The following is a 27,485-nucleotide window of genomic DNA, read 5'->3' as shown; positions in this document are numbered from 1 at the left end:
TGAGGACATTCTGATTCTGAGACGGTCCTTTTATTGGCAGTTGCGCAAACAATAACGTCACAGCCACGTACACACTCGCAGTGGAAGCAGATCATGACCTGTTATCCAACAGCTGCATTTATTTAATTCTGTATTTTCATCAGGTTACGTTTATAATTTATTTAGAAAGATTGTGACCCGAACCGCCTGTGCAGTCCACCCGTGCCTATTGATTCCTGCCCTTGATCCACAAATGACACGTTAATATTATTCCACCAGTTCACCCGCAGGACCCAAACCGGAAAACTAAGAATAAATAACAAGTTCTTTAAACTTAGTTTATGTATATAACAAGCAAAAAAACAACACATAGATTACCTAGGAAACCAAAACATTTGTTATTTTCGACGAGGTATTTGTTCAAGAGATCAGTTTAGCAACTAGTCAGACAATAAAAAAAACGAAACCTGAAGTAAAGTTCGGATCCAGACGTGTATCGCGTCAGTGCACATGCATCCGATGAAACCGTCTATATTCTGTTAATTAAAGTTCTTAGAAAGATAATCAGAATCAGTAAAAATTGGAATCGGCAGATCACACCTACAGAAAAATTGGAACTCGGACTCGACCAAGAAAGTTGCAATCGGTGCATCTCAGGATATTAACAAACTTTATTAAATGATGCTAAACATAAAAGCCTAAATGTAAGTGATTAACTATAACAGTGAAGGAGTAAAGGGCTTTTTGATCACGCATCATAATCATAAACATGAGGGGTGAGATTTACTTTTAAATCAATCTGCTGTTTGCCCCCGCTGTCCTCTACCGCCCCCTTGTGTTCAGTGAAGATCCTCTCAGTCAGCACAAAGAAAACATAAACCCTGAAGAGAACTGCTTGACTCCGCCCCCTGATGACCCCGCCCAACCCTCTCTACTGGCATCTCTACTCGCACATCGCAAGTTGTCCGTCAGCGTGCCGCCAACCAATGAGGTGAGCCCTCCTCTCCGTGGATCTGCTCGGCCTCTGGACCATCTGCCGTACCTCCCGCACTCGCCCTTCTTCCTCTTCTCTTATGATGAAGAGAAACCGCAGGAGAAGAGCAGGTAGATGACCACGCATCCCATGATGCACTGCTGTAGAGCATGTTCACGTGTGTTTCACTGGACTGAAGCACCTGACAGCGACCTCCTGCACCTCCTGATGTTGCTTTCTGTCTCACTTCATGTTTGTCTGTTTCTCACTGTTCACACTCTGAAGTTAAAATGATACGATGTTGTGTTCACATACACACGCGTGATGATGTGTCGTTCTGCTGTATGATTTATCACTGTAGCACACATAACACCACATCTGATTGATTAAACCAGAAGCATTCATCATTCATTCATTCTGTCTCTCTTTCTCTCTCTCAGGTCATTTTCTGCCGTCAGTTCTCCATCATCAGCAGTCAGACAGCAGAATGAGAAGTGAGTTTGAGGTCTGCAGACTTCACAGCTGATGAAACCGAGAAATAACACCCTGTACCTTTATTCACTAATATAGTCCACATGAATAAGTGAATGAAAATGATTGAGTAAATTCGGACACTGAGTGCACTGGAAGTACTGCGGGTGCCATCTTTTGATCGTTTATTAGGCACAAACCTCACAGTGAAGGGGTAGCAGCTAGACATTAAATGTAGGAGATAGCGGAGCACAAAGTAATGCTTTTTAGATTAATAGTTTTTTACACAATCAACACACACATCTCTGCTATAAATGAACTTAAAGTTTGTTTGTGTGATCTACAGTTATCGTACAATTACACCGAAAGTGATAGGAGTGCAAACGTTACCCCATAGGTCAGGTTCATTGTAACAAACAGAGAGTTTGTTGTAACACCTGCTAGAAAATTGAGTTTAAACACAAATAATTCTGAACCACAAATAAATTTTAGTTTACACAATCAAATTGTGTCTATATACTAAAGGTGGATATTGTTTCTATATCTGTCTATAATAGATAGATATCCACACATTCATCCATCCATCATCCTTCATGTAATCATCCTTGTATTAAGCATCAATGCATATAAATTATTAAAAAAATCATAATGGTGAGTTATTTCCCCTGATATTGTATTAACAGTTATCATTTTGATGAATAGTAATTACATTATACTATTCATTTCATTATCACTGTATACCTGTGAGGCTGTGTGACAACTAAACCCGCTGTGTAAAAATGTTTTCAATCGCAGCTATCAGTTACTAGGAGTCGCTGACATGTTTTAAAATGCTGTTATGTTTTAGGTAACAAGACGGTGATTAAAATAATATAAGGTTTGATTTGGTGACTTAAACACCCAACTTAGAAATAGGATGAAGAAATTTACTTTAATGCCTCCAAAACACTCTTTGTTCAATATCTTCACCAAAACACATCAAAACTTTTCATCTTTATCTTCTGACAGTAAGAGAAAAAGACCAAAAGCACAGATTAGACCTGTATACATACTGTATGTAAAGTAGTCGTGTTACATTTAACCCTGTGTTAGTTTATGCCCCCCTCACCCTTACTCGCTATTGCGGTGCATTATGGGATTGAGTAGGTGCACTCGATAATGTCCACTATAATTTCATACAGTTTAAGGGTATAGAGAGCTGTTGCGGACACAGCGAGAGAATCAGATGTACTCATGATGTCTGTTCTTTTTGCACCTGATTCATTAAAAATAAAAGTCAAATATATGACCAAAAACTACACAGATCTACACAAATATGAGTGCTGAAAAGAAAGATAGATACAGCATCCCCTCATTAATGCTGTGCTGTCTGTCTGTCTGTCTCTCTGTCTGTCTCTCTGTCTGTCTGTCTGTCTGTTTGTCTGTCTCAGGCCGGCTCATGGTGGACTCTTGTCATCATCATATCGTCAGCATCAGGAGTCTTTGGCTGCAGAGAGAGAAAGACGACGAGTCCAGCGAGAGGAAAGACTTCAGAAGATTGAGAGAGAGGAGAGAAACCGACACAGGTTTAACACATCATCATTACACTCTCAATACACTTAATACACACAATAAAACCTACTGTACTCACCTGTGTGTGTTTGTGTGTTTGTGTGTGTGTGCAGTCGTGACTATTTGTTAAACATGGAGGAGGCCAGACACGCTCGAGAGGAGAGGTCAGTATTATTCATTCACTACAATTATTATACAACATACAGAAAACTGAGAGTGTGTGTCTGTGAATGTGTGTGTCTGTGAATGTGTGTGTCTGTGATTGTGTGTGTGCGCATGTGTGTGCGTGTGAGACTGATGTCACATCTTGAACTGGTTTTGTCTGTTTTTCTTTTAACGTTTTTTAAAGCACTTCTCAAATCCAAACCATTTGTGACCCGTGCTGGCAAAATGAGCAGATTTTCATTGAATTTTCAAATGAGTTATTTATTTTGACATTCTTTATTAAAAAACTTCAAAACGTTGTTTGATTTGTTGGAATCTGACACAAAATGACAGAGCTACACCTGTTTGAAGTTGATAAAGTCAGCAAAGTCAGTTTGGAGAAAAATTGACTTAAAGATTTATTTAAGGTTCAAAAGCAAAATCACTTCATCCATATCTTAAAATCACAGTAAAACTAACAGACTTAGCACACAAAGTCAAAAACAATATCTATAGGAAAATATATGTTAACTTTTATCTTTCTTTTATTGTTTGATTGACATTGAGACACAGACAGCTTTAAGATCTACTTTAATGCAAGAATTTAATATAATCTTACACATCAAATCCCCAACACCTACTAAAACATTCACTTAAGACACATCAGATTATATCTGCGTGAATTATTCTCAAAACAGATATTTGTAAAACTGTAATTCTGTGAATGTGTGTATATATTTGGGTCGCATGCTTCAGATCTGTCAGTCAGTGCAAGAAAGATTGTTTTCATGTCTTATCTCTCTTAACAACTCTTTTAACATCGATCAAGTCCTGCACTTTATTTTCTCAGTCCTGCATGTTTTAAAAACAAAGCCAAAATATCAGACATGTATGTGGATGGAGACACATCTGTGTATTAGATTAAGCATTTAGGACGATAACACCTCTCAGAAAACATACAAATAAAGATCATTTTAGATGTTTAGTGAATATTTAGAGCAATTAGACGAGGGCTTAATGTACTTATTTTTTATCAAAACCTATTTGACCAAAATCAACATTTATACTTTCTTTTGCCTGTAGCTCAAAATGGGACGGTGCTATTCAGACTCATTTTGCCAGCACGGGTCACAATTTTTCTGGTTGTTCTCAAAGATTCTTCTGTTTAAGTGCAAAAGTTTGACAATATAAAAGATTTTATAAACCAAAAGCAGCACACAGACTGGATTCATAGCTAAGAAACCTGAAAAAAACAAATAAAGTGAAGGATTGTTTATCGTCTGTTTACTGACTTCACCACAACACAGACTTTGTGCCTATTGCAGTTATTTACCTGAATCTCTCTCTCTCTCTCTCTCTCTCTCTCTCTCTCTCTCTCTCTCTCTCTCTCTCTCTCTCTCTCTCTCTCTGTTTCTCAGGTTTAAGACAGCAGAGCGTCTCGCTGCTGAGGAGTTTGAGAGAGAGCGATTACGTTCAGCACCTCGTGGTATCAGTCTCACTCTGAGTCCATCTGACAACTGTCAATCATCCCGCAGTTCCACACCCACCTCTATGACATCACAGGATGACCAGGACACGCCTGTCGAGTCATGCCTACCATCTGAACCAGGTAAACTGATAGATAAACCAAATCTAATCATGTAGTTTATAGCATGCAGTAAATGGAAATAAAGAGAGAAACCATGAGTTTTGTTTTAATTGCAGATTAATGGATTGAAAAGCATCTAAAAGATTTTTAAATATGTTTGTTTTTTAAACATGACAGTAAAAATGTTTATTATTTCCTTTTGCATTTTAGTCAGAAATCTTCTAGTCTCTGTTGATGTGTTTCACAGCACCTGGGGTTCATATGAAATTTCCACATGTTCAACCTGTCAAATGATTTAAACATCTGTCTTCTGTTTTATTCTTTCATAGCTTTGGGTTTTCTGTTTATATCATACAAATGTTTTGGTAACACTTTACATTAAGGTTGTATTTTTTAACAATTTGTTAATTCATTAGCTAACATAAACTAACAACAAACAATACTTCTACAGTGTTTATTCATCATAGTTCATTTCAGTTTTCCAACATTAACATGAACAACTAACATTGACAAGAATTAATACATGTTGGAAAAACAATCGTGTTTATTGTGTCAGTTAATGCAATAACTAAAGTTTACTAATGCAATCTTTTATTGAGTGTTACCACAAAATCATTACTTCAAAGTAATAATAAACTGACATCTGTATTATATATAAACATGGTGAAACATTTTACAAAAGTTGAGTGAAAGTGTTCAGCTGAAGGATTTGGTTGTTGTTCATCAAGCCTGGAAATATAAACTTCAGTTGTGTTCAGATATTTGTGAGCTTGCGTGAGGAAACTGTTCTGGAGTCAGTGCGTCTTTGTTTAACTACTTTAAATGGGCACAGTCATGACTGTTAATACTGTAACACAAACGCACACAAACACACAAGGAAATGAGCTCTGGGTCATGGCAGTCTTACAGGAAGTGTGTGTGTGTGTGTGTGTGTGCGTGTTTATGTTTGTGTGTGTGTGCGTGTGTGCGTGTGCGTGTGTGCGTGTTTATGTTTGTGTGTGCATGTTTGCATGCGTGCGTGTGTGCATGTGTTTGCGTGCGACTGTATGTGTATTGACACAAACAGGTGTGTATTTTGTTCATATACATGATCTACTGTAGCTGTGTTCTGATTGGTCGAGCAGATGTTATTTCACAAGGCCTCAAAGCACTCACAGGAAATCATAAATGCGAAACATGCAAAACTCATATCTTTAATTTTTACAAATAAAAATGTTAATGTTAAGCTTTTTGTTCTGTCAGATGTGTGTTCAGTCCAGTTAACAAAAAATGTCATTGCATTTATTCCCCACACGGTTGATTACTGTATTAGATCATCTGTGATGTCAATGCATGATGGTTGTATAACTCTATCTTCTCCCCAGATCCAGATGTAACGCCAGCTCTTGAAGTTGAGGAGAAAGAGCCAGAGGAACCCACAGAAGAACCAGAGGAGGAAGAGGAAGCGGAGGAGATAAGTGCTGAACAGGAAGTGGGCGGAGCTGAGGAACAGGTGGAGGAGGAAGAGGAGGAGCCTGAAGTGGAAGCTCAGGACGAAGAGGTGGAAGACAGCGGGATTTTGAGCGATAAAGAACGTCAGAATGAAGAAGTGAACGAGAAAGACAACTGCTCCGCCTCCAGCATCTCTTCAGCCAGTAGTACACTAGAAAGAGAAGACAGAGTCACTGGAGTCAACACTGAGACCGGTGAGAAAAGACTGTGTTTACGAGTATTGGGGGTAATGCATTACAAGTCACGTGCATTACGTAATAATATTACTTTTCTGAAGTAGCGAGCAAAGTAATGCATTATAAATGTACACATTCATTTTTTTAGACAATAAAATAAATTTAAATAATTTTTTTTAAGTAATTCAAGTTACTTTTCAATTTAATTAATTTGATAAAAAAATGTACTGAACCTAGTTACGTATAATTCTGCGCACTAGGCGGGAACAGCTTGAGTCAGAAATGGAGATGGCTGGCCAGAGATTAACATTTTTGCGATAAAAATATTATGCCAAGCTGTAATATTTTTAATTTTTTTCCTGGAGGAAAAAGTGTTTCAAAACTTCTTGTAAACCTTTTATTGTCCTCCAGTTCTTTTCAGTGTCCTATGGCTTCATTAGCTGAATGTCTATGGTGCTGAACTCAAGCTCATCAGGTGTTAGTAGATCACCTGCACCTCATCAGCTCAGATTATTTGCAACCCTTAACTAATTTGCGTTGCTTTTACTGTACATTCACAACGCCGCAGACTTGAGCTTCCAAAGTTACCGGAAGTCATTAATTTACAATGGAAGCTGGCTTCTCTCAGCTGTAAGGAGCTTCAAATCGTTTTGGGCGTTTTGAGCGACCAGAGCGTTAATCAGAAAGTTAAGCTGAACTTTATGGTAATTAGCTATGACGTGATTCAGCGGCAAGCAGCGGCAAAATGCCAATGACCTATCGGAAAAATAGCCTAGACGTTCTTCGCTGGCTGGTTCCAGAGAAACATACGATGTAAACTTTCATTCCTACCAAACATTAGTTACAAGAACACAGACTTCAGAGCGACCAAAGCGTCAACATGCTTCCCCGTACTTTTTGACAAGCGTCCTTGATCAGGTGGCCTGAGCTTCTTTGGAAGCTCAAGTCTGAGGCGGTGTGGACGTACAGTTAGTAGATTGTGTTGTGATTATGGAATTCAGCTGTTGTGCCTGTGTTATTTATTTTGCGCCTTTTTAGTAAATGACCCACAGATATTACCACTCCCATCGACCATTCCCTCTCCCATTTTTGGGAATTGCGCTCTCACGCTTATTTGCCGCATTAAGTAAATCTGTCCGTTATTCATTTTCCCATTTTATGTGGTTTTAAAAATTGTAAAAAAGCACTATATAAATATATTTTAATTGACTTGATTCTCTCTTCTGTCTGTCTGTACTGCAGGTCAGTGGTCTCAGAGCATCAAAGATGTCAATGTGAACGAAGAACGAAACAAGATCCTTAACAGTAAACTCTTTATGCTGGATATGCTGTATTCACAGAGCAAACAGCCCTCAGAGGAAGATGAGGATGAGGAGGAACAAGATTCAAGAGAGAAAGAACAGGCTGAAGATTCATCTGTGTCAACGCAGGAAACGCAGCATCCACAGGAGGACGACGTCAACCATAAAACGGAAGAAGAAAAGAAAGGAGAGAACCAGAGCAATGTACGAGCGTTTGCCGAGCGTTTTGGAGACCTGGTGAAGGGTCTCACCTCTCCGCCGGTAGAACCCAAGGAAGCCCCGGAGAAACAGCCGCCTCCTCAACCTCCGAAAAAGGAGTCAGACTACATCTGGGATCAGTTGATGGCGAGTCCTCGGGAACTCCGCATCGGTGACATCGATTTCACCGATTTGGGAGAAGAGGAGGATCGGGACGTCCTGGATTCTGAAAGTTTTCTGAGCTCTGGAGATTTACCCCCGCCACCGCCTCCACCCCCCTGCCCCTTCAATCTACCACCACCTCCTCCTATGTTTGGTTGCCCCCCACCTCCGCCCATGTTCAACATACGAATTCCTCCTCCCCCTCCCTGTTTCTCCTCCTCAGCCCCGCCTCCCCCTCAGCACCAGTCCGGGTCGCCTCCGTCCCCTCCACTGTTCCAGAAAAAGAAGAAGACTATCAGGCTGTTCTGGAGTGAGGTCCGACCTTCTGACTGGATCTACCGTCACCACAGACGAAGTCAGGAGTCCCTGTGGACCAGACTTGAACCTGTTAAACTTGACACCTCTAAACTCGAGACGCTCTTCGAGACCAAATCCAAGGAGATGCCCGTAACCAAGGTAAGATGTGGATCTCAGACAACAACAGGTAATAGAGGTCTTCAAGGGTCCATTTAGATCCAAAAACCTGAGTTTCAACCCGAGACGAAGTTTTGTAGTATAATTTCACAGCTTGTTTATATCTAACAGAAAACCGCAGCAGATGGGAAGCGACAGGAGATCATCGTCCTGGATTCTAAACGCAGTAACTCCATTAACATCGGTCTCACGGTCCTCCCACCTCCCCGCACCATCAAAACAGCCGTACTCAACTTTGATGAATATGCGCTTAACAAGGAGGGAATCGAGGTGAAGAGGACATAAATGCGGTTGACTGCTGTAAATAAGTTGAATTGTGATGTCATGATTATTTATAAATGAACACCATCTCTGTCTGTTTGATGTAGAAAATCCTCACCATGGTTCCCACAGAGGAGGAAACGCAGAAGATTCAGGAGGCTCAGTTGTTGAATCCTGATATTCCTCTGGGCAGCGCTGAGCAGTTTCTCCTGACGCTGTCGTCCATCAGTGAGCTCAGGGCCCGTCTGCAGCTTTGGGCTTTTAAACTGGACTATGAGGTCACTGAGAAGGTGAGAGACTGTGGGTTCGTCTCTTGTTCAGTAGTCAGGGGTTCAGCCATTTTAAGGGCGGTCTTAATCAATTATGTTTTTGGTTTTGCATTATGGTTTCACAACGTGTTTTAATGTGTCACGTCACTAGAAAAGAAGTAATCTATGGCCGGTTGCACCAGCTATGTCCGGATTTGTGAAAAATATTTATGCTTGTTGCAACATCTGAAACTACAATCAGGCATAGGTTTGTGTGTGTGTCAAACGTCCAGAGTTGTCCGTGTTTTCCCTCTGACGCTGGAGATACGTTTGTTATTAGATGAACATCATGTGCCACAATCAAAAGACTCCAGTAACAAGAATGTTTAGGAAACAAATGTGCTGATCACACTGTAGGAACAGGGAATTTGATTTCCAGCACAGGGTTCCCACACCTTAGTTAACTTTAAATTCAAGGACCTTTCAAGGACTTTCCAGGTCCAATACCCTCAAATTCAATGTGGGGACACATTTCAAGTCAGAGCAAGGTTAAAATGGTGTTACCTTTTAAGATACATTGTTACAGTTCCCTTTCAAGGGAACACGTGCTGCATCACTGCGGTGACACTTTGGGGACACCTCCAGGGGTAAGTGCGTCTGAATGTGTATATCAAATTCAACCAATGGTGAGGCTTAACCACAAAGACAGGGTGACGCGGGAGCCAGGAAGTATATCGCTATCTGAAATATTGCCAAAGACAACATTACAGGGATGCAGGAAGTATGGCAAGGGAGACGCAGCGTCTCGTTCCCTTTTCAGGGAACAACAGTTACATACGTAACCCGAGACGTTTTCATGTGTCAAACACAACTATGCAAAAAAACATTTTGGTATGAATTAACATTTACATACAGAAGATATAAACATTTAAAGTGAACAGTTTAGCACATATGCTTAAAAAGTCTAGAATTTTTATGATATTATCATACACTACACAGGGAATAATAGGGATTTTTTTTCCAGAAAACTTCTTGCATAAAACAGATTCAAGCACTTTCAATGATCTGTATCTATGTATGCATTTTCAAAAACTTCCCAGGGCCATGAATTTTTTCCCCCAGATTCACAAACTTTCAAGGATTTCGAGGACCCGAGGGAACCCTGCCAGCAGTCACATTGGGAATTCTGTGAAATCATTCATCTAGATTATTGTCCTTGTTCTGTGATGTCATTAAATGACATCATTATCTGAGACTTGTTATTTAATGAGTTTAATTAACCATGTGCTGTCTCCTGTTGGACAGGAAGTGGCTGAACCTCTACAGGACCTGAAGGAAGGCATGGATCAGCTGGAGAAGAATAAAACGCTGCGATACATCTTGTCCACTTTGCTCGCTATCGGCAATTTCCTAAACGGAACGAATGTGAGATTTGAACACGTTAACTTACACACCAATGCAAGAAATTCATCAGGTTATATTGACAGGTTTTTTTTTCTCTACAGGCTAAAGGCTTTGATCTGAGTTATCTGGAGAAGGTTCCAGAAGTAAAGGACACGGTCCACAAACAGTCTCTTCTGCATCATGTCTGCAGTATCGTTGTGGAGAACTTTCCAGACAGCAGTGACCTTTACTCAGAGATCGGAGCGATAACACGTTCGGCTAAAGTAAAACGCACACCTACAGTCTTACTCTTATGTCTTCTGATAGTGATTTATAACAACAGCCATTGAATATAAACACTGTCTGTGTGAATGCACTTCACTGATAAATGTGTCACAGCTGATGTGATGATCAAGGTCACAGTGAGTTTCGTCATCTTCTCCAGGTGGATTTTGATCAGCTGCAGGAGACCTTGACTCAGATGGAATGGCGCTGCAAAGCATCATGGGACCACTTAAAAGTCATCGCAAAGCATGAGATGAAGTCCACGCTGAAGCAAAAGATGTCAGACTTTTTAAAGGACTGTGCTGAGAGGATCATCATCCTGAAAACAGTCCACAGGCGAATCATGAACAGGTGAAGAGTCAGTTTAACCGATGATGGCCGATCAGTGACGCATTAAAAGATTACTCCACTTTCATAAGAACATTTCCTGATAATTTACTCACCTGCATGTCATTCAAGATGTTGATGTCTTTCTTTGTTCAGTCCAGAAGAAATTAAGTTTTTTGAAGAAAACATTCCATTCCATCTCCTTTAGTGGACCTCAACAGTTTACAGTTTCAATGCAGCTTCAAACGACTCTAAACGATCCCAACCGAGACATAAGAGTCTAATCTAGGAAAATCATTCTCATTTTTACAACAAAAATCTTACGTTTTAAACCTCAACTTTTCATCTTGCTCTAGCCGTGTGACGCGCCAGCGCGACCTTACGTAATCACGTGGCATGGTCACACTTTACATATGTGAAACGCACACTTGTGGATCATTTTTATACAATAAACTGACACAAAGACATTAATTAGTATCATTCCTCATACAACAACATCTGAATGCTCCTCTTTCTCCACACTTGTAAACACTGGAGCGGTAGTTTCACATACGCCATGGTGCGTCACACGGCAAGTGCAAGACGGGAAGTTGTGGTTTAAAGATTTTTTGGTGAAAATGAGGATGGTTGGCTAGATAAGACTCTTATGTCTCGGTTGGGATCGTTTAGAGTCCTTTGAAGTGTCATTAAACTGTAAACTGTTGAGGTCCACTAAAGTTCACTATATGGAGAAAAATCCTGATTGTTTTCCTCAAAAAACTTCATTTCTTCTCAACTGAAGAATGAAAGACATCAACATCTTGGATGACATGAGGATGAGTAAATTATCAGAATTTTTTTTTTATAAAGTGAAGTAATCCTTTAACAGTCTGAATGTAAGTGAGTGCTGTGGTTAACCCAAACCCTGGGTTTAAAGATGTTGTATATTTTTTTAAGAGCTGCAGTATTTAAAACAATTACTCTTTAACAAATGCACTCAATTATGAAATATCCGTCTCCAGATTTCATTCATTTCTGCTGTTCCTGGGTCAGCCGGCGTACAGCGCACGGGAGGTCAGTGTAAATCGTTTCAGTCGGATCATCAGTGAATTTGCCCTGGAGTACCGGACCACACGTGAGCGCGTTCTTCAGCACAAACAGAAACGAGCCGATCACAGAGAGAGAAACAAAACACGCGGCAAAATGATCACAGACATCAACACACAGGTCAACACACAGGTGAGTTACACTGAAATACACAAACATGGTAAACATTCATCTTATGTGAATTGAGTTTCTCTTTTCATTTGAGCTGGAAATATTCATGGAAGCAACACTGATTCTGGATCAACACTCAGTTATTATGAGCTAGAAAATCTCTTTACTAACACTATTGCTCATCATCTTTAATTTCAGCACAGAACTGAAGAACTGAGACGGCTAAATGGATGTTTTGTCTGGATAGAAAGCAAATCTTCTTTATATATTTGTACAGCGTTTATTCTGGGGCTCTTGTTGGTCTCGATTCTCTCAGCCATCGCTTCACATTTTCACAGTTTGATATTCTAGTGGTTTTTAATGGTGGACTCGTCTGCTGGTTTAACCGCTGGGTTGTGGGTTCATGTCCCGGATGAGATATCATTTAACCCAACTTTACTTGAGCAAGTTTGCAGCTGTTCAAACACAGACACTGAAAGAGCCGGTGCTGCAATAATAATCTTCATCTGAGACCGAGGAACAGTGTTGTCTTCAGTGACTCGCCTTGAAAGATCTCCTCTTAGTTAAACACCATCACTGGAAATAAATGTAATATAGTGATAAGAAGAGAATTGTGATAAAGAAACATCCACCTGTGTGCTGTTTAATGTGATGTGAGTACACAGGGCAGTGTGATCAGTCAGATATACAATCTTATTTGGGGTTAAAGTTATGATTGTTTAGAGTTGTGAGGCCAAGTTATGAATGTTCAGTAATGTGGGCAGGGCTAGAGTTTGATCGCTTAGGGTTGTGGGGCAGAGTTATGAGTGTTCAGTAATGTGGGCGGGGCTAGTTATGAACGTTAAGGGTTGTGAGGCAGAGTTATGAATCTTCAGTAATGTGGGCAGGGCCAGAGTTATGATAATTTAGAGTTGTAAGGCGGAGTTATGAATCTTAAATAATGTGGGAGGGGCTAGTCATGATCGTTTAGGGTTGTGTGGCGGAGTTATCAGTGTTCACTGTTCAATAATGTGGGCGGGGCTAGTTTTGAACGTTCAGGGTTGTAGGGCGGAGTTATGAATCTTCTGTAATGTGGGCGGGGCCAGAGTTATGATTGTTTAGGTTGTAGGGCGGAGTTATGAATCTTCAGTAATGTGGGCGGGGCCAGAGTTATGATTGTTTAGGGTTGTAAGGCGGAGTTATGAATCTTCAATCATGTGGGCGGGGCTAGTCATGATCGTTTAGGGTTGTGGGGCAGAGTTATTAGTGTTCAATAATGTGGGCGGGGCTAGTTATGAACGTTTAGGGTTGTAAGGCAGAGTTATGAGTGTTTAGTAATCTGTGCGGGGCTAGTTATGATCGTTTAGGGTTGTTGGGCGGAGTTATGAATCTCCTGTAATGTGGGCGGGGCTAGTTATGATTGTTTAAGGTTGTAGGGCGGAGTTATGAGTGTTTAGTAATCTGTGCGGGGCTAGTTATGACCGTTTAGGGTTGTTGGGCGGAGTTATGAATCTTCCGTAATGTGGGCGGGGCTAGTTATGACCGTTTAGGGTTGTAGGGCGGAGTTATGAATCTTCTGTAATGTGGGCGGGGCTAGTTATGATCGTTTAGGGTTGTGTGGCGGAGTTATCAGTGTTCAATAATGTGGGCGGGGCTAGAGTTATGATTGTTTAGGTTGTAAGGCGGAGTTATGAATCTTCAATAATGTGAGTGGGGCTAGTTATAGTCGTTAAGGGTTGTGGGGCGGAGTTATCAGTGTTCAATAATGTGGCCGGGGTAGAGTTATGATCGCTTAGGGTTGTGGGGCAGGGTTATTAGTGTTCAGTAATGTGGGTGGGGCTAAAGTTATGATTGTTCAGTGGTGTGGGCGGGGCTAGAGTTATGATAATTTAGGGTTGTGTGGCGTAGCTGGGAGTTGTGATTATTCAGTCATATGGGCCGGGATATATTATGATCATTCAGTGGTGTGAGGCGGAGCCAAGTTATGATTGTTTTGTCATGTGGGTGGGGTTAAAGTTATGATAGTTCAGTGGTGTGGGGCGGAGCCAAGTTATGATTGTTTTGTCATGTGGGTGGGGTTAAAGTTATGATAGTTCAGTGGTGTGGGGCGGAGCCGGTGTTATGATTTTATTAGTGCTGGTTTAACTCTCTTCCTCTTTCTCATCACAGACTGATGATGAAGATGACAGTGAGGTATGAGGATGTGTTTTGATTGGATTGTCTGTTTGCTTTGGTTTCTGTCTGATGGATATTAACCACTAATGTCTCAATGCTTTTTAATGTTCTTTTTTGCTCACCTTATTAATTGAACTCTGTCGTTGTTCAGTTTTGCACTTTGTTGCAGAAACAATAACTCGTATTAACCAAATATGTCTGAGTTCACAGTGTGATGTGATAGAGTTTGCAGATCTAACCTGAGTATGCTCTGTGTTCCTTTATGTAAACTCAGTACCTTCACATATAAACACAGTGATTTGTGTGTGTGTGTGTGTGTATACAGGCGGGTCGGTCAGGTGGGGGCAGCAGTGTTACCCCGGTAGTAGTGCAGAAGACTGAGCCACAGGGTTTGGGTCACGCAGAAAACGCAGCAGATCATGAGCAGATGAAGGCAGTACTCAAGACCGGCCTGCAGGGCGGCGACAGCGACAGCTCTGTTGTGCCTGGATTACGAATCCGCACACGCACTCGAGCCAGCCGAGGTGAGAAGCTCATGTTAATATAATCCTTCAGAATCCATTAATATCTTTAAGAATAAGAATTTATGCGTGTGTACAAACTTGATTTCTGCAGGTCGCACCGCCTGGGCCGCTGCAAATGAAGAATCACAGTGCGTTAAAGATGATGCTGCAGATGACATCATGGAGAGGATTGTACGTTCAGCCACTCAGAATCCTCGAGAAAGAGCGCAACCCCGTGAACGACGACGCTCACGTGCAAATCGAAAGTCACGTATGTTACCACCAGATGTTACTAGAACAAACAATTTATATATCAAATGAATTTTAATTTGGTAAGTCTCGTTTATACTTTGTGTCTTTCAGTGAGAAGGACTTTAAAGGGCGGTTTGACCCCAGAGGAAGCTCAGGCACTGGGATTGGATACATCAGAGTTGTCAATGTAATCAGACGAATAATTGAGCCTCACTGATGCCTTTAGCTGAACTTATCTCAGGTGGATTCATACTGAAGGAACAACACATTCAATTAAACAGCTGCCAATTCTTCTTATCTCTCAGATATATTTTCATGCCAAATATTACTGTATGATGTCACTGCTTGTTATTCTAAGCCACACCCACCCCGTTTTGCCACAACCAGCATTTCCACTAGCCAATCAGAAGCCTTTTAGCAGCTACATTTTAGTCTGTGAGGGATTTTACACTGACATGTTTAAATGTCATTTACATGGGATTTGTTAAGAGATGTTGTAAACATTTTAACTATTAATGACTGTAAAAAAGTCAAAATAAACTTTATCTCAGGGTTCCTAATTCTTCCCTTTCAGAGGTGAACAGTACATAAGTATTTTTACTCCACTTACGTACATTTTTCAAGTATCTAATCAAGAGTTTTTTCTTGAGAAAACTTTTACTTTACTACATGTTAAATCATAATATCATCCTATCTTATTCCACTACAGCCATGCTTTCACAGATGAGGCTTAGCTAAAGGCAGGACTAAACCTTAGTTAAATTAAGATGTTTAAGCATTTTTATAAACATGCCTTAGAAAAAAAATGATACTTAGTTGTATCTTGAGATAAATCAATAGCACTGGCATATTTTCTCTATTAAGATCTGTATGTGCTAGTAAAACCATGATTAATTTTTGTAAGGTAAAAGTATGTTAATATGCTTTGGAATGTAGTGAAGTATGTTTTCCAAAGAAAAACTGATAAAGTACATATATTTGAAAATGTACTTAAGTAGAAAGTAAAAATAGTTCACTATTGTTCATTTTATTTGTTTCATCTCGGAGATAAACGCAGCGCCATGTACTGAAGGTTGAGCTTGTGAGGAATCAAACAGTGCTGTGAATGTTACAGACTACTGTAAATGATCTGTTTTAGTCAGATGAATACTAGTGATTTGATCAGACTGAGAGATGATATTTAGGTTTATTTATTTTAAATGTGCATAAGTAAAGGCATAGAAAACCCCTCTTGACTTCTATAGAAACCCCATCAGATGTGTTCTCTAAAAATGATTCAAATTGTACAAAACTCTAAAAATACAATATTTTTGAACAAAGACTGTATAAATTATTTCTGCCCTTTTGTGTTCATTTTGTATTTTCTGTAGATTTGTGTCAAATGTTAATTTAAGAAATGCAAACACAGTGTTTAGAGGACGTACACAACTTGTTGTAAAAACAGAAAAGGTTTTCTCTAACAGAACACACGTTTTTAGTTTTGTCAATGTTTAGAAAGAAACTTCTGTTATATTTTATTTGCTTTTCGGTTTCAAAAGACACCGTACAGAAGAACATCTGCTCAACTCAAGCCTTTCGTGTTTAATAGTTTCTTTAGTTTAGCACGTGAACGCTGAAGTCATTTTGCAAAAAGATTTTCTGCTAAATTCACACATGTACACATTCTGCAATAAAAACCCTCTGAAAAACAACTATGTTGTCATGTTTTTATTGTGTATATTTGTGTGTGTCCGTTCCCAAGAGTGTGTGACATAAAATATAAAAATAAAGTACTTGCTTGTACCAAAAAACAGCAAGTAGGCTACATTTTAAGAACATTGTAATTTTTATGCTAAATAAAAGTGTAAATGTTACACACTATACAAATATGCTAATTAAAAGTATACTTCTACTTCAGTACACTTGGAATAAAAGTATACTAAATACCAGTAATACTTAGAATTGTAGTGTATTGAAATAAATGGCGTCTCAAAATAGCATAGTTAAGGTCTTAGTTTCTCTTAAGAGGTACTAGTATCATTTTTTTTTTTTAGGGTATGTTTAGGATTAGGATGAAAACAGCGGTTTTGTGTATTTTGTGAAGCAGACTCGCTGTTCCAGTTTCGTCCAGCAGAGGCGCGCTGTTTCCTGTCTGTCAGCGTGCACGCGCTTCTAGGTGCGTTGTTTGACGTTTCGTAACGTGCAGTGACTGTCATATTAAATCATTAAAGTGCTCAGTTGCAGACATGTCTAAAGATATCACACTGTATTGGTGCTCGGATTCTCCACCTTGCTGGCGTGTGAGGATCACGCTGGAGGAGAAACAGCTGCACGGATATAACAGTAAACTGCTTTCGTTTATAAAAAATGAACATAAAGGTCCTGAGGTGATGGCGCTAAACCCCAGAGGACAGGCAAGTTTTACACTTTAACATGTTTAATGAAGCGACAGAATAGTTTTGGGATTCATGTTGAACTTTGTTTTCGCAGCTTCCAACTATGAAGCACGGAGACAGAATCGTGAACGAATCGTTTGGCGCGTGCATGTATCTGGAGGTAGGGTGCGCGTGAACCATACATTTCTGCGCTGACACTCTTAAATGAACAACTAAAATATACACAATACCTCAAAAACCTCACCATTTATGTATTCAGATGACTTTGTGTAATATCTATATTTTATTTGTATATATATATTCAGGTATATGCTTTTAAAACATTTTTGATATATTGATGTAATATACTTTAGATGTTATTTTTTATTTTTTTATAATAATTAGAAATAGACATATGTGAAGACAAAGGTCTCAGCTAATATATTTTGTAAGGGAACACATTTTATTCAATTTGTAGGGGTGTGTCCCCAACTATGGTTTCTACAGCAACATGGACTTTTTGTGGACTAAACGCAACTTCCGGTAGACTTACACATAGAATCAATAACAAGAAAGTCCTTAAAAAGGAGATTATTTCTTATAACAAGGAATATAAATTACAAGTAAATTTTTTCATATATCTAACACGCAAAAATGTCGCAAAAAAAGTTTGATGAACTCCTAAACATGATCCTAAATACGACATGCAGAGCAACTAGCGCATTTGGCTAAATGGCATGCAAGCACGCAACAGCGCAACATCCATACAACAAAAAGCAACCAACATTTAGAGACTAAAATTGGATCAGAATTTACCTTAACTAAATAAAGTCAGAATTAAGTAACCATGTGCAGAACAAATCTACAGGGGAACAAACACAAGCCACAAATAGTTAAATTAGATAACCATGAGTAGTGTATAATTAATACTGGGGTCACTCCTAGCAAAATTTAAATCTAAAAAAATCTAAAACTTGAATAAAATGGTACACAATATGCAATGAAAGCCTGTAGATATAAAATGGTTTTTTTTAATGAATTTCTAATTTTTTTAACCATAAAGAGGTATATTACTTGTTTTGTGTGTGTAGAGTGTGTTTAAAAGGCAAGGCACCCAACTGATCCCAGATGACCCTGCTGAACAGGCTTTGGTTTATCAGCGCATGTTTGAGACAAACACCCTGCAGCAGAAAATGTGTAATTTTCTTACATTAACCGACACAAACACACACGTTGGCTGTACTGTGTGGTATAATATCATGTTGGGTTATTTGACATTGAAAGCTTGTGTTGTGTTAAATCTGTTCAGATGATGTGGCTTTCTATGAATGGGTTGTGCCTGAAGGAGAGAGATTTGAATCTGCCCTGAAGAGAAGGAAAGAAGATTTAATTTCTGAGCTGAAACTGTGGAACGGCTATCTGGAGAAGGTCTGATCATCTCCAGCTGTCTCACTTCATATTATCATCAAAGCTGAATGACGGTCCCCGTAGTGGTAGCAAGAATACAATGGCAGAATAAAGTTATTGACATTACAGCAGTGAGATCAGATGTTTTCTTAACATCTTTAATCTCTAATATAAACCTTCATCTTCATCAGATGGGGAAAGGCTCTTACCTCGCTGGCAAAAACTTCACCATGGCCGATGTTGTTTGCTTCCCCGTCATTGCATACTTTCCACGTCTTGGGTGAGTGAAATCTCCACACAAAATATGAATCATTGACAGTGTCAGATCAAAGTCTGGTTCAATAATGAATCTGTCCTGATAATCTTTCAGTTGTCCTAAAGAGAGATGTCCCAGACTGATGGAGTATTATGAGATGGTGAAGGATCGGCCCAGTATTAAAGCCAGCTGGCCACCACACTGGCTGGAGAATCCTGAGGCCGAGAGCAAACTGAAGGACTTATAAACTTCAGCCTTCTGTCACAGACTAAACTTTACTTCTTTATATAAAGTGTGTGTTGTGTTTATGAATATATATAACATTACAAGAAAATTACATTTAATTTAAACTGATATCACACACTAGAACAGGGGTGGGCATTCCTGGTCCTGGGGGGCCACAGTCCTGCAGAGTTAACCTCCAACCCTAATCAAACACAACTAAACATTTATTTAAAAAATCATTTTCCACCAAGATGAACTGACTCTTCATGGATCTGTAATTACAAACATTTATGAGTTTTCAATAAACCATTTTCTTGTTTCATCAGCTTGTGTTACATCTAGAACAACAAAACTAAACTTATACATTAACAACGCCTGAGAAAAGAAAATGACCTGACAGTTCCGTCTCAGTACACACAGTGTTGGGCAGTAACTAGTTACTAGTGACTACAGTAACTAGTAACTACAGTTAAATATTAACTTCACTGATACATTGTAGTGTAACTAATTACGTTTATTTTTAAAATAATATTACAGTTACCATCCAAGTTTTTAAAAAAGTTTGAGCAATGCCTACTCTTCATTTATCTGTAACTTTCATGGATTCACAGACTGCATAAATAATGCAATTACTATTTTTTATATAACAGAAAAGTAATGTAACTAGTAGTGTAACTAATTACTGTTGGCTAAGAGTTATAAGTAAAGCAGTAATATTACTTTTGAAAGAAGTAAATAGTAATGAGTAAATAGTAATGGTAAATAGTTACTTCTTATAAGTTACCTGTAGCTAGTTACTTGTAATCAGTTACCTTGTTACTTGTTATCAGTTACCTGTAACTAGTTACTTTTAGTAAGTTACCTAGTTACTTGTAATCAGTTACTTGTAATCTGTTACTTTTAATCTGTTACTTTTAATCCGTTACTTGTAACTAGTTTATTGTAATCAGTTACTTGTAATCAGTTACTTGTAATCAGTTACTTGTAATCAGTTGCTTGTAATCTGTTACTTTTAATCCGTTACTTGTAACTACTTACTTGTAATCAGTTGCTTGTAACTAGTTACTTGCAATCAGTTACTTGCAATCAGTTACTTGTAATCAGTTAGTTGTCATCAGTTACTGTAAAATATTACTTTTACTTCTCACATGTTGCCGGTACTGTGCCTCTTCAAGTTAAAGCGTCAGTGAATGGGTGATTAATAGATATGACATCACACTACAGGGAGGGGGCACTAAGTTAATTATCTGTTAACCAGCTAAATTTAGCTAAACCATCTTAAAAAGTCACCAGTTTATGCTGGTCTTAGCTGGATTTTTTCAAGAGAGTACATTTCAAGCACTGATTGATATATATGTATACATATTATGATTTCAGTGCAAGCAGTTTTCAGTTAAGAAAACTCAAACACATAGACGCCAATACTAGGATGAAACCAAATACTATGGAAGTGAATGGGTACTTCAAGTGTGTGCTTACCATCATTTATCAAAATATCTTGTTTGGTGTTCAACAGAATAAATAAATTCATACAGGCTTGGATCAACATGTGGATGAGAAAATATGACAGAATTTAGACTTTTGGGTGAACTGTCCCTTTAAGCTCCTTCATCAGAAACGATCTATTGAGACGTTTTTTTAGTCCTTTCAAGTGTGTTCTGTTTAGCAGACTCACTGTTTCGTTCCAGTTTCGTCCAGCAGAGGCGCTGTTTACCGTCTGCCAGCGTGCACGCGGTTCAATGTGCATTCCAGTCAGGAGGACGTTCTTTAGGCCCAATCCCATGTCTCTAGGCTTGTTCGACTTCATGCGGCGCCGCAAGAATCGACAGCCGGATGACGTCGAAGTAACGCGAGAGCTAGAAGAAATTAGACATCTTATGATTTCTCGAATCATTCTCGCGGTACTTTGACGTCATCCGGCTGTCGGTTCTTGCAGCGCCGCATGAAGCCGAACAAGCCTTCTGTCTTACCCCTACCCCTTAGTTTTGCACATTCACGAGAGCGAAAGGGCTATCCCGATTGGTCCTTACTCTCATGTGAACATGCAAAACCAAGGGGTAAGGGGAAGGGGTAAGACAGAGAAATGGGATTGGGCCTTAGGAGAAACGAAGCTTTTCGAAGCTTCGAATCAATTGAACCAATTGCTTAACAAATTGATTCAGTTTCGAAGCGTTCGAAACACCACACACGCTGGCGTCACCTGCTGGTCAAAATAGTGTAAAAGCAATAAGATCTGTCTAAACTTTTGACACTTTTTACAAAATAATAGCAAGACTTTTCTAAAATATGTTTTTAAGAAACAAAATATGTTTTTAAGAAAAATAAATTATTTAACTTAATTAAGCCACAATTAAAAGTGTATTTCGTGTTTTTTGTTTTATTTAGGGAAAACAAATAATTAAAACTTATACTTCCATTTTAATTATGCACATGTTTGTCATTAAATCTGTATAGATATAAAAAAAAAAAAGTAGGCAAAACCGTAGTGTTATCAGTCAGAAAGAATGACTTTTTTATGAAATTATTTTATTATGAGCATAATAAAACTGACCTGAGTTCACCTAGCCACTGGCCAATTGTAATCAACTCCCCCTAGTGGTGAATCATCAGATTTTCGAAACAGTTATGACGCAATGAACGCGACTTGACAGTTCGAAACCTCTCCGAACCAATGATTCGAAACAAAAGAATCATAAATGTTTCGAAGCCCCAAGAATGAAGCAGTGTTTCGCAAGCGACCATCATAACTAAAACGCGATACGGCTTGCAGTGACATTGACTGTCGTATATATTAAATCTTTAAAGTGCTCAGCAGCAGACATGGCCGAAGAGATCACACTGTACTGGTGCACGGATTCTCCACCCTGTTGGCGTGTGAGGATCACGCTGGAGGAGAAACAGCTGCACGGATATAACAGTAAACTGCTGTCGTTTATAAAAAATGAACATAAAGGTCCTGAAGTGATGGCGCTAAACCCCAGAGGACAGGCAAGTTTTACACACTTCATTTAAGACTGTGTCTTCATTTAAATACAAAATAGTTTTGGTCTTCATGTTGAACTTTGTTTTTGCAGCTTCCAACTATGAAGCACGGAGACAGAATCATTAACGAGTCGTTTGGCGCGTGCATGTATCTGGAGGTAGGGTGCGCGTGAACCATACATTATTGCGCTGAAAACTAAAATATAGACAATTCCTCAAAAACCTCATAATTTATGTATTCAGATCACTTTGTTTGTATATCTATTTTTTAAATATTTTTTATATATTGTTTCTGTTGTTAAACGTTTAACGTACAAAACATACATTAGATTTATTTAATTTTTTAAATACATTAATTAAAAGTGGACATTTGAAGAGTCACGTTTTTTTTTTCATTTTTCAGAAATCTCTTTTTTTTGGTTGTGCATTCCAAAAAATTCAATTCCAAATCAATTCAACTGCAGTTGGTTTGTTTGATTTAAACCTTCATAACTTAAAAATTACAGCTAAGTAGCACCATAAAACAAAATAATAACATGATAACATAATAATAAACACGTTTTGACAAAAATGATAAAAACGGAGTTATCTCGTTTTGCAACGAAACTCTTCAATTGTAGATAAAGGTCTCCGCTAATGAATTCTGCAAGGGAGCGTTTTATTTTGTAACTTAATTTGCATTTAAATTAAATGAAAGCATATCGATTTTCTAATGTTTTTTTATGAATTTAATTTTTTTAAGGGTTTTTGTATGTGTGATATTACGTCAGCTCAATATTGAGAAAGTTATGCGGTATGCTTTCGCTGATGGTCATCATGGTAACAGAATTTCTTGCGGTGTACCATTTTCCCTAGAGAAATGCTATTTTTATAAGCTATTTTTAAATATTTTATTCATGTAATTATCATACTGAAATAAACAGGTAATACATTTTCTTCTGAGTTAGTTAAATCTTATTCAGGCAAAAAAAATTCAGATGTACCATTCTTTTTAGGCACAAGTTTGCAGTGTTGGGGGAAACGCATTACAAGTAACGTGCATTACATATTACTTTTCTGAAGTAATGAGTAAAGTAACACATTACTTTTTAAATGTACACATTAATATTTGAGTTAATTTAATAAAAAAGTAACGTGAGAATTATTTTCCATAAAAAGTAACTTAGTATGCAATTAGTTACTTTTTTGTGAATAACTTAATATTGTAATGCATTACTTTTAAAAGTAACTTTCCCCAACACTGCAAGTTCATCGCTGTAGTTTTGCTCTCTCGTGTCTACTCCTGCCATATTTATTTTTCGCTCTCTGCTTTGAGCCGCTAGGTTCACCTTTGTGCCCGCAGTCTAGCCAATACAATAACAGTATGAAGCCAAAGGTATAGACTTTTTAGTGTTTGTACACAATGATGATATAGAAACTTATGCGCGTTCATTTTGGCAACGCAAGTATGGCGAGAATCAGCAGTGTGTTAGCAGAGTTGCTAACATGTTAGAACCACTGGGGAATAACACCACTTCTGTTGCCAAAATGCGCATTCAACTATTTTCACTATAACGATAAATGTTTTTGGTATATCGTGCAGCCCTATATGGGTTATTTTTTCATGTATTAATTGTTTTGTGTGTTTAGAGTGTGTTTAAAAGGCAAGGCACCCAACTGATCCCAGATGACCCTGCTGAACAGGCTTTGGTTTATCAGCGCATGTTTGAGACAAACACCCTGCAGCAGAAAATGTGTAATTTTCTTACATTAACACACACAAACACACACGTTAGCTGTACTGTGTGGTATATCATCATGGTGGGTTATTTGACATTGAAAGCTTGTGTGTTGTGTTAAATCTGTTCAGATGATGTGGCTTTCTATGAATGGTTTGTACCTGAAGGAGAGAGACTTGAATCTGCCCTGAAGAGAAGGAAAGAAGATTTAATTTCTGAGCTGAAACTGTGGAACGGCTATCTGGAGAAGGTCTGATCATCTCCAGCTGTCTCACTTCATATTATCATCAAAGCTGAATGATTGTCCACGTAGTGGTAACAAGAATACAATGGCAGAATAAAGTTATTGACATTACAGCAGTGAGATTAGATGTTTTCTTAACATCTTTAATCTCTAATATAAACCTTCATCTTCATCAGATGGGGAAAGGATCTTACCTCGCTGGCAAAAACTTCACCATGGCCGATGTTGTTTGCTTCCCCGTCGTAGCATTTTTTCCACGTCTTGGGTGAGTGAAATCTCCACACAGAATTAATTATTAATCAGTTGTCCCCTTTCACACATACAGTCTTTACTGGTGAATTGCAGTTAACAGGTCCGAGCCTTTCTGGTAAATCAGTGCTGCCAATTTACCAGTAAGAGAGGTTGTAAGATTACCAGTAATTTACCCGTAGGCGCTATGTGTGAACAAAAAATAAAGATTACCGGCATTTCGAACGGACGACGTCAGGCAGCTTCGGCCCAATCGTTACTTTTTGATACAGATGATGCGTTATTTACGGATGTTTCCACACTTAAAAGCACACATATTACTGCTGTTCAAGACGCTGGTTGCGTATCTTCCCCAGTTCAGTTACGGTTTGAAATCATCTAATGCAATGTTGTTTGGTCATGAGCATTTTCGTGACTGTCAGTGTTCACAAAGTTGTGAAACCAACAAAATACGGATTATAGATATGAAGTCATACGGACTACCGGCACATCCGGGAACTTGACTGTAAATTTCGTCACCGCCCCTTTTCGGGGGATAAAAAGCAGCGCTTCCATTGGCTTCCATTTAAAATAGCGGAACAAAGCAACGTTTTTACACAGCCGGCAGGCGTAAATAACTTATGAAATCACTCAGATTAAACATGTCGAGTATTTATCTGTCCACCCTGCCTGCCATAGAGCGCGAAAGATACATTAACACATTTAATTTGGTCAATATAAAAATATGTCCCTTTCATTCTCACAGCGTCAAATGTGTGTAACAACGCCATCCAGTGATTGCTGGAAATATCGCTAAGCCAGTTAGTTGTATGGCTGGACGGAAAAGTGCACTCATTACTCTAAATATAAAGACATAATATATAAATACGAAGTAACTTTCAAATACGAAGTAAAATCATTCACTTGCTTCCCTGTTGACTCGATGAGGTACGAGTTTAATGTCCGGGTAAGACACCTCTGGCCAATAGGGAGCGTTGTTACACAAATTTGACGCTGTGAGAATGAAAGGGAGATGCTTTTATATTGACCAAACTAAATATGTCAATGCATCTTTCGCGCTCCATAGCAGGCAGGGTGGACAGATAATTACTCAACATGTTTAATCTGAGTGATTTCTTAAGTTATTCTCACACGTCTATGAACGTTGCTTTGTTCCGCTATTTTGAATGGAAGCCAATGGAACGTCTAGTGCGATTTCCCCCAAAAGTGGGCGTGAACCTGTTCAGAGACATTCTATGACGTTGCACCGGTTGTGCGTATAACCCACCAATGTTTACAAATACAACACTGAGCTTGCCGTGCTGCCCAGGTAACTTCCGCTTTCTCTCTGAGTTTACCTGTATTTCGTTACTGATGTGTGAATGATGTCGTACTGGTAAAAAGACGTAACGTCACTGCATGTGTGAACAGCACATTTTTGTATTTAGGGCTGTCACAATGATTAAATAATCGTCTCATTGCGTTTTTTTTATCTCATCGTGATTATTTCAAATCACCGCAATTATTGCACATCTCTCTAAAAACACAAGGGGGAGCTGTAGCACCTGTATAAGCAAGATGGTATTAGATGGCGTTCCTTAACTGACACTGTACTGTAAAGAGATAGATTGCAAAACCATTCAATACGGTGGAAAAAACAGCATTTAAAGAAATGCTGCGAAACTTTGATAAGCAGTATGAACTATTATCATTAAATAATTACTTTTAAATATGTGTTATGTGTATTAATATTCACTGCTAGGTAAACCTATAAATGTATACAAAATGTATGAGAATTAAATGGCAAAGCCCTAAAACCGTCAATTAATCATCATAATCGTCACAATTTATCAGGCAATTAACCGTCAGCCAAATTTCATAATCATGACAGCCCTATTTGTATTTACTGGTAAATATATTCTGGTAAATTCATGGTCATTTTTGTGAAAGAGCCTATTGACATTGTCAGATCAAAGTCTGGTTCAATAATGAATTTGTTCTGATAATCTTTCAGTTGTCCTAAAGAGAGATGTCCCAGACTGATGGAGTATTATGAGATGGTGAAGGATCGGCCCAGTATTAAAGCCAGCTGGCCACCAAACTTCCTGGAGAATCCTGAGGGTGAGGGCTCAATGAAGGACTTATAAGCTTCAACCTTCTGTCACAGAGACTTAACTTAAATGCATTGAGTATATATAACATTACAAGAAAATTACATTTAGTTTAAACTGATATCAGAAATGATACTAATCTTTTATTTGTTTGTTATTTGAAGTTAATCTTACATTTTTTTTGTTTGATACTTGAATAATAACTAAACATTTATAAAAAAAATCATTTTTTCCATCAAGATGAACTGTCTTTTAATGGATCTGTTATTGTATGTTATAGATTCATAAGTATTCAATAAACCATTTTCTTGTTGATCGGCTTGTGTTACAGTAGTGTGAAATCATTTCTCAGTATGGATTTTTACAAACAAATCACCAAACTTTGTAATCTAAAGTTATACATTAACAACGCCTCAGCAAAGAAAATGACATGACAGTTTTGTCTCAGTACACACAGTGTTGGGCAGTAACTAAAGTAACTAATTTCTGTTAAATATTACTTTTCTGATACCTAGTAGTGTAACTAATTACTAAAAAAAGTAATAATATCTAGTAACATACTAATACCTAATTGTAATAATAACTAATTACAAGTAACTAGTTACTTGTAATCAGTTAGTGTAGTGTAAGTAGTGTTAGCAGTATAACTACTTATAACTAGTTTAATTACTGTTGGTTAGGGGTAATATTACTTTTGAAAGGAGTAACTATTAATGAGTAATATATTACATTTTTCTAACCCTCCCAACACTGCACAGAGCGTTAATATTTTTATGGAGATAATTATAAGTGGTGGGATTAAAAATGTTTGTGTGTATGTACATAAAATGTTAGTTTTGCAT

General features: G+C 38.4%; 3 protein-coding genes across 6 annotated transcripts in view; all 3 read left to right on the top strand.

Annotated features, from left to right (window-relative positions):
- fhod3a (formin homology 2 domain containing 3a) overlaps positions 1-16,809 on the top strand; it is a 36,978-nt gene extending 20,169 nt beyond the window's left edge. For 2 of the 4 annotated variants that reach the window (XM_055220929.2, XM_055220930.2), the window contains 16 exons: positions 1,393-1,446; positions 2,854-2,988; positions 3,088-3,138; positions 4,537-4,727; positions 6,071-6,391; positions 7,616-8,490; positions 8,620-8,778; positions 8,877-9,059; positions 10,323-10,442; positions 10,523-10,684; positions 10,846-11,036; positions 12,014-12,230; positions 14,358-14,381; positions 14,689-14,887; positions 14,979-15,137; positions 15,230-16,809. In XM_055220929.2, the coding sequence (XP_055076904.2) occupies positions 1,393-1,446; positions 2,854-2,988; positions 3,088-3,138; positions 4,537-4,727; positions 6,071-6,391; positions 7,616-8,490; positions 8,620-8,778; positions 8,877-9,059; positions 10,323-10,442; positions 10,523-10,684; positions 10,846-11,036; positions 12,014-12,230; positions 14,358-14,381; positions 14,689-14,887; positions 14,979-15,137; positions 15,230-15,309 (3,121 nt within the window). In that variant the 3' untranslated portion in view covers positions 15,310-16,809. Of the gene's footprint in view, positions 1-822; positions 1,084-1,392; positions 1,447-2,853; positions 2,989-3,087; positions 3,139-4,536; positions 4,728-6,070; positions 6,392-7,615; positions 8,491-8,619; positions 8,779-8,876; positions 9,060-10,322; positions 10,443-10,522; positions 10,685-10,845; positions 11,037-12,013; positions 12,231-14,357; positions 14,382-14,688; positions 14,888-14,978; positions 15,138-15,229 lie in introns of all 4 variants that reach the window. The other 2 variants (XM_055220926.2, XM_055220928.2) reach the window with 2 other exon arrangements.
- A 438-nt stretch (positions 16,810-17,247) lies between these two features.
- Positions 17,248-19,685, top strand: LOC129456121 (glutathione S-transferase A). The gene is made up of 6 exons (XM_055167055.2): positions 17,248-17,511; positions 17,588-17,653; positions 18,564-18,669; positions 18,782-18,900; positions 19,071-19,159; positions 19,250-19,685. Exons 1-6 carry the CDS (start codon positions 17,344-17,346, stop codon positions 19,380-19,382), a joined length of 681 nt encoding a protein of 226 aa, XP_055023030.2. The 5' UTR covers positions 17,248-17,343; the 3' UTR covers positions 19,383-19,685.
- A 2,395-nt stretch (positions 19,686-22,080) lies between these two features.
- Positions 22,081-26,956, top strand: LOC141349000 (glutathione S-transferase A-like). Its single transcript, XM_055167054.2, has 6 exons — positions 22,081-22,348; positions 22,435-22,500; positions 23,972-24,077; positions 24,192-24,310; positions 24,481-24,569; positions 26,547-26,956. Exons 1-6 carry the CDS (start codon positions 22,181-22,183, stop codon positions 26,677-26,679), a joined length of 681 nt encoding a protein of 226 aa, XP_055023029.2. The 5' UTR covers positions 22,081-22,180; the 3' UTR covers positions 26,680-26,956.
- Positions 26,957-27,485: the final 529 nt, after the last annotated feature.

The sequence above is a fragment of the Misgurnus anguillicaudatus genome, chromosome 20 (assembly GCF_027580225.2).
Source record: "Misgurnus anguillicaudatus chromosome 20, ASM2758022v2, whole genome shotgun sequence".
Classification (NCBI taxonomy): domain Eukaryota; kingdom Metazoa; phylum Chordata; class Actinopteri; order Cypriniformes; family Cobitidae; genus Misgurnus; species Misgurnus anguillicaudatus.
Note: the sequence above shows the minus strand (reverse complement) of the source record. Positions and strands in the feature narration are given on the sequence as shown.